This window comes from Diadema antillarum, unplaced genomic scaffold (genome assembly GCF_040938485.1).
Source record: "Diadema antillarum isolate AM-2024a unplaced genomic scaffold, OU_Dant_1.0 seq00002863_RagTag, whole genome shotgun sequence".
NCBI classification, from domain to species: domain Eukaryota; kingdom Metazoa; phylum Echinodermata; class Echinoidea; order Diadematoida; family Diadematidae; genus Diadema; species Diadema antillarum.
Window position 1 is genome coordinate 1 of NW_027273457.1, and position 6411 is coordinate 6411.

The 6411-nt window shown below is 43.7% G+C and overlaps 1 protein-coding gene across 1 annotated transcript; it reads right to left on the reverse strand.

Annotated features, from left to right (window-relative positions):
* Positions 1-74: 74 nt before the first annotated feature.
* Positions 75-419, reverse strand: LOC139715125 (uncharacterized; the record flags this gene model as incomplete). Its single annotated transcript, XM_071626738.1, has 1 exon — positions 75-419. A coding segment is annotated over exon 1 (345 nt), but the record flags the coding sequence as incomplete, so codon positions are not given.
* Positions 420-6411: the final 5992 nt, after the last annotated feature.

The window sequence follows — 6411 nt, forward strand, 5'->3', positions numbered from 1 at the left end:
CTGGATACATCAATTCCTTTACGGAGAAAGGCACTCATTTTGGCTGAGATGACCTTCATTCGGTATTTGATTACATTGGCGTTAGGGTTGCCGTCTTCCCACCAGATGAAACGAAGAAGATCACGATCCTTCTCAGCTAAGAAGAATTGATGGAACATGCTCTTGATGTCGGCCATGAACGTGACTTCTTTTTGCCTGAAACGACAAAGAATGCCGAGAAGTCCATTTGTGAGGTTGGGGCCTTGCAGGAGATGGTCATTGAGGGAGACACCATCACATTTTGCCGAGCAATCGAACATGACACAAATTTCCCCAGGTTTTTGAGGGTGATACACACCAGTATGTGGGACATAGTTGATTTTTCCTTCCACACCGTCAGATGGCGCTTTCTCAGCACAGGTTTCAATGACGCCATCCATAAAGGCTCTGTAGTCTTTCTGGAACTGTGGGTTTTTCTTGAAGTGAGCAGTAAGCTATCTCCATCATTTTTCAGCGACATGATGGTTAGATGGAAGGCTCACATTTTCCATCTTTAGTGGGAGTGGCATTTCGTAGAGTCCATCTGGCCTTTTCTTGATTTCGTCTTCAAGGAGGTGAAGAAACCGCTGATCTTCAACAGACAATTGTCCCTTCATGGTGTCATGCTTGAAATAAGTCTCAAGAGCTCCGATCTTGTCTTCGATGAGCATCTCCTTTGCCTAACATGGGAAGACGAAGTGGGGATATTGCACGACAGAGATTTTATGGCATTTTGCGACGTTCGAATCATCTCTGTCGTGGCAAATACGTCCCACAATTCCCCAGCCAAGAAGAGATTTCTGGGCATAAGGTTCATCCTCTCCTCCTGCGACGATTTCACGAGGTTGAACAGTGCACTCTCAGAGAAAATATGAGGTGGGTTATTGTTATACATGTTTAAGCTTCATTGTGAAGATGAGTTTGAAGCAACTTGTGAATTTTCTCCACAGTACACACCTGTCTCTCGAGCAGGTGGACTCGCTTTTTCTCCAATTCTAAGCGCTCTTTTTTCACTGCGAGGCACTCTTCCTCAAAGCTTGTCAACCCCTTCTTTGTAGCAGCACATGTAGAAGCCTTGTTTTCCACATTTGTAGAGACGACTACTGAAGGAGCGAAACTTCAAATGTTTTCATTGTAGGGCATCATTTTGTCTGCAACTCCTTCAAGGTGAGACCATCTTCTTGGCAACCTCTGCTTAGGGATTTGTGATCTAGTGGCAGGGATTTCAGCTCTGGTGAAGGCAGCTGGTAGTCGAATGACGTTTTCCTTATCAATGTCTGCCACTTCCAGTCCTCTCTCCTTTTCTGTTGCTATTTTTGAGGTGCTGTGCATCTTTGTAAGGAGGAGGTCAGTCTTTTGGTCCTGCAATCCAAGCTTGTCACAGAGCTTTTTCGTAATGAAAGTGACATTCGATTGGTCGTCGAGGACTGCGTATTCGAGATAGACTTTCGAGGGATCTGTTGTCTGTCTTACCCACGCAGGCATGATCATCGAGTGGTCCTTCGCATTTTGGTCTTGTAGATGACACACAGAGGTACAATTGGAAGATGCTTTTTTCTGCTTGACGACTGACGACTTATTGCAGACGGTACACGATCGCCTTTCCTTACACTGCTTACATAGATGTGAGGAGGTGAGAGCACATCCGAAGCAAATTTTCTTCTCGAAGAAGAACGCACGTCTCTCCTCCAGTGTGGCACTCAGAAACTTGCTGCAGTTCTCGATCAGATGATCACCACCGCAATAAGGGCACGAGGTGAACCTTTCATGCTTTTCGTCAAAATGGCGAGATGAGAGCTTCTCATCACTAGGTGTTTTGTTGATTTGCCATCTGTGGTGAATGTTCTAGCTTGTCTCCCTTGTTCTAGCTTGTCTTCCAGACGAAGCGAGTGAATGCAGTGAAGGGTGGATACTCCTGTGGCCCATGTGCCTCTTTGTATCTATGGTCTCTGAGCATCTGAGTAATTACTCCATCCTTTTTTGTCATTAGTCTGTAAATAAATCTTTAGGAGATTTCCTCCACGGAAGTGTCACTTCGTAGGCTCCATTTGGAAGTTGAGACATACTTTGCTGCATGATTTCTGTGGCATTCCTGTCTGAAAAGTCTGACGAATACTTGCATCTTTTGGGCTCCGGTCCCATGGTCCGTAGCCCAGTGAATTCTTCTTCAATAGCTGAGACAAAAGTAATTAATTCAGGAGTGGAGTGGTACTGCATGAATGCTGTCCTTGACAAGCCATCTGAGTGGGCATCTCACTGAAATAGGGTTATCAGATCTCTGACCATGTAAGAACTCTTCCCATATCATCAGATGGGTGTTGTCCACTCCAAGTAGCACATCAATTGTTGTTGAGGGAGCTTCGTTAACCTCAACGTCACTCTAATGGTTATACTGATACAGGTCGTCTGCTTGAATGATTGGAGGATTCCCACAAGGCTTTGAATATCCATCTCTGTCACTATCAGTGAGTAAATACACCATCTTCTTTCTAGATCCTCTACGTGACAATCAATGAGTCTCAGTTGTAATGTTCTTAGTAGTGCTACAGTAAGGCAAGGTCTACATTGAATGAAAACACTGGAGAGAGGGAGAGAGAGACTTCAAGCTTGACTGTATGTGATGATGACTTTATTGCCAGTGAAACCACTTCTGGAAATAGCCAACATGGCAAGTGAGCAGTAGTTCTTGAAAGGACTTACATTGTACTTTGCAGTAATGGGTATGCGGCCAGAGCCTGGCTTATTGATACTGGACATCTGGACATTGTAATTTGGAGTACTAATCTTATAACTATAAGTCTCATCACATCTTCCCCTCTGAGCATATTCCTCTTTCTATAACAATTTAAACTTCAAAGTAAACAGTGCTCAGAGAGGAAGATGTAATGAGACTAGTAATCAGACTAGTACTCCATATTCACATACCCATTATTGTAATGTACATTGTAAGTACCTTCAGGAACTACTGCTCACTTGCACATTTTTGCAAAGTGGCCCATTTTACTGCACTTGTTACACTTTTTATTCATCGCAGGGCACGCCTGTCCTTATGAACATATACACAACGACCACATTGACTTTACTTGGGTTTATGTCGGAAGTCCTTGCGTGTGTTCTCTTTGTGATTTGCTAGACATCTTTCTCCACATTGCCCACAGCCCTTGTGGCAAGCTTTTCACCTGCGACTTGCTAACGTCGGCTGCTTGACAAATGTTTACAGCTTTTTGAAGTGTGAGATCCTTCTCACGCAGCAATTGTGCTCTCGTGCCATCATCTCTAATCCCGCGACAACAATACGATCTTTGATGAGACTGTCGTGCAGATTTTCGAATGCATAAGACTTTGCTTTAGTCTTGAGATCGGTGACAAATTGATCAATAGTCTCACCCTCCTGTTGAAATCTTGTGTTAACGACATATCTCTCGTGTGTGACGTTAGTTTGTGGCTCAAAATATTTAGAAAATTTCTGAATGATCTTGGCAAGAGCTTCGTCCAGTCTGACTGGATCCCTCACTCTCCGCTTCAAAACTGAAGGTGTCGAAAATCCACCTCTTCCAGTTCTCCCTCACATTTCCTTTCAGTGAAAAGGCGTCTGGTATCTTCAAACCATCCATGACTAGCAATGCAGCTTTTCACCTCCTGACACCATGTAATGTTCTTAGTAGTGCTACAGTAAGGCAAGGTCTACATATAACACTGGAGATAGAGACTTCAAGCCTGACTGTATGATGACTTATTGCCAGTGAGACCACTTTTTGAAATAGCCAACATGGCAAGTGAGCAGTATAGTCCTTGAAGGGACTTACAATATACTTTACAGTAATGGGTTTGCAGCCAGAGCCTGGCTTATTGGTACTGGACATCTGGACAAACCACGGAGTCGTCTTCCTTTGAGCTCCACTCCTGTTGTTGTTATCCTTCACTTCCTTGTAATTTTGCGAAGGTATTTAATCCGCTTTCTTACCGACGCCGCCGTTCTGAGTATTCCCATTTCTTTCATCTTCTCGCTGATGATGATATGGGCCGCCGATTTCCTCGGCCCAACCAACATGTCCTTAATGTACGATGTGGCCCACATGTCAAGCAAAACTGATGTTTCATCGGCAGTCCATTGATGGCCCTTGTCCTCGTCTACCTCGACCACTTGCTTGTCGGCCTTTTCCTTCGACTTCGGCGTGATCTACTTTTATTTTGAGCACGGGTCGACCGCCACAACACTAGTACTACGCGTAAACATGCAATACACATGATCGATGAGAGTTCGACGATCGAATGCTGTTTACAACACGGTATGGCAGGCGCGGCTCAGCTGATTTGAGCCGACGTTAATTGACACAGTGGAAGTAGTTATTCGCTACCACATTTTGAGCGTGCGCACTTACGAGGAAAACAGCTGCGTGCTCTGTCCCCCGCCAGAATTTTGTTGCCAGACTCGTCAAGCTTTCCGGGGGAGCAGGGAATCTCCCACCGAGCATCCACACGATGGGATCGCCGGGGAATGTCCTGGCAAACGGGAGATTCCCCTCGAAGCGGGGGATCTTCTAAACGCAGGGTATGTGGAGTACTAGTTTTATAACTAGTCTCATTACATCAGTCTACACAAGATCTTGTTTCCACCAACTGGTGATCATGATACCTACATGTTCCATGCTTGGAAAAATTCCCTTTCTGACAAGGGTTGCCTGGCCGCCGTCATCAAGCAGTATGTGGACCAAATGGTGAGTGTCGCCCATTTGAAGATGGCCTCTAAATGTTTGGAGGATACCACCTAGTTGAGTTCCTGTGGCAGCATTTGCATTGACTGTATTGGGCCTAGACGAAAGGATCTGGCATTGGCGTTTAACTGTACTGGAGGGTCACACAGCTGCTCCCAGAACTAACTCACTCCCATACACCACTGGACAGATAGCCGAGAAATGAGCGTCACTTCCTCATGTCCCAGAAATGCCAAGTTTGTGAAGTGGCTGGGAGTGAGACCCTGGGAGGGTGTGGGAGTGGGGCAGTGCCCCTTCCCATGTAAGGGTGACTTTTTAATTTGGATCTAAAATTTATAGATCTGGTGGAAATGAGGAGGTAGATATAGGAAGACAATAAACAGTTTCAAAGTAGATTTGGGGTTATTACACAGTCCCAGCAAATGAAGAACTCAACTGATTCATAGGCTCACCACACCTACATTTAAGTCCAAAACGAAAAGTAGCAGTGGCTCAACCTTTTACATTGGTCCACTGGCTTGCTCTTGAAAGTGTGCGAAAGTGATGCAAAGTTATGGTAAACTTGTAGGGAGAAGTTGGAGTGAAATTTTCCAGGCGCATTTTAGTGATGTGACTGTTCTTGCATGTAGGTATCCTCTAGCCAACAAAAATAGAAGGAAACACTTTAATATCCATAGTACTCAGTTCAGCTTCAGTTTCCTGTATGAAGTTGATTTAGTGGGCTTTGTTATAAGTCCAGGGCCCTGTTTCATAAAGTTGTTCGCAAAGTTATGAACGACTTACGAGCGACTGGTGATCAGTTCTTGTGTGAATTATTGAAATTCTAGTAAGTATAGCACATCGCAACTGATCACCAGTCACTCGTAAGTTGTTCGTAACTTTATGAACAGCTTTATGAAACACCCCCAGGTGGCATTTTTTTTTTCAGATGGAGCACATCCTTAAGCAGCTCAAATTTATGGTCCTTTTATTCATAGCTCGTTGTGCCAATATGATGGTCAGAATACTGGACAAGGTTCTGGTTTGATCCAAATGCAGGTGAAAGGCAATTTTGTTCTTCGGAACCATCCAGAACACTCTCTCCTCCTGGGCATTAGAATGCGGTATGACAAATAACAGACATGCTACTTTCCATAATCTTGCAAACCAGTGGTTTCCATCCGCACTTGCAGCTTTCATTCCTGAGAGGTGATGCCAAAGTACAATGTATGTTAATGAATGTATACACTAAGAGTGTAATTACCGTAGACTTTTTTTTGGGTATTATTTATTCTTTTTTAAAGAAAACAGAAAACAACAATTGCTAAACTAACAAGTAAGAGCGCACCTGTGCACAAGATATCACAGCTCAGGGCTTCAAATCAATAGCCAGCCCAGGTCAAAAGTGCAAAAAAAAAAAGATTAAATACAAACCATGAAATAAGTCAAAATTCACACAAAATGTTTATGAACAGTGAACTGCACTGTTTTTACCTACTATTCGAAACTTGGATTCAAAAAGTAGACACTAACTAGGTGTAAAAGTGATGAACTGATGGACCCAACCCACAAAACAAAATAAAAGAAAAATCTATTAATGATTAATGGTGATAAATTTTGAACCTACAACTTCATGCTTCCTCCCCCCCCCTAAAAACGGAACATTATACATCATGGAAATCCACACTACCCTGATTTT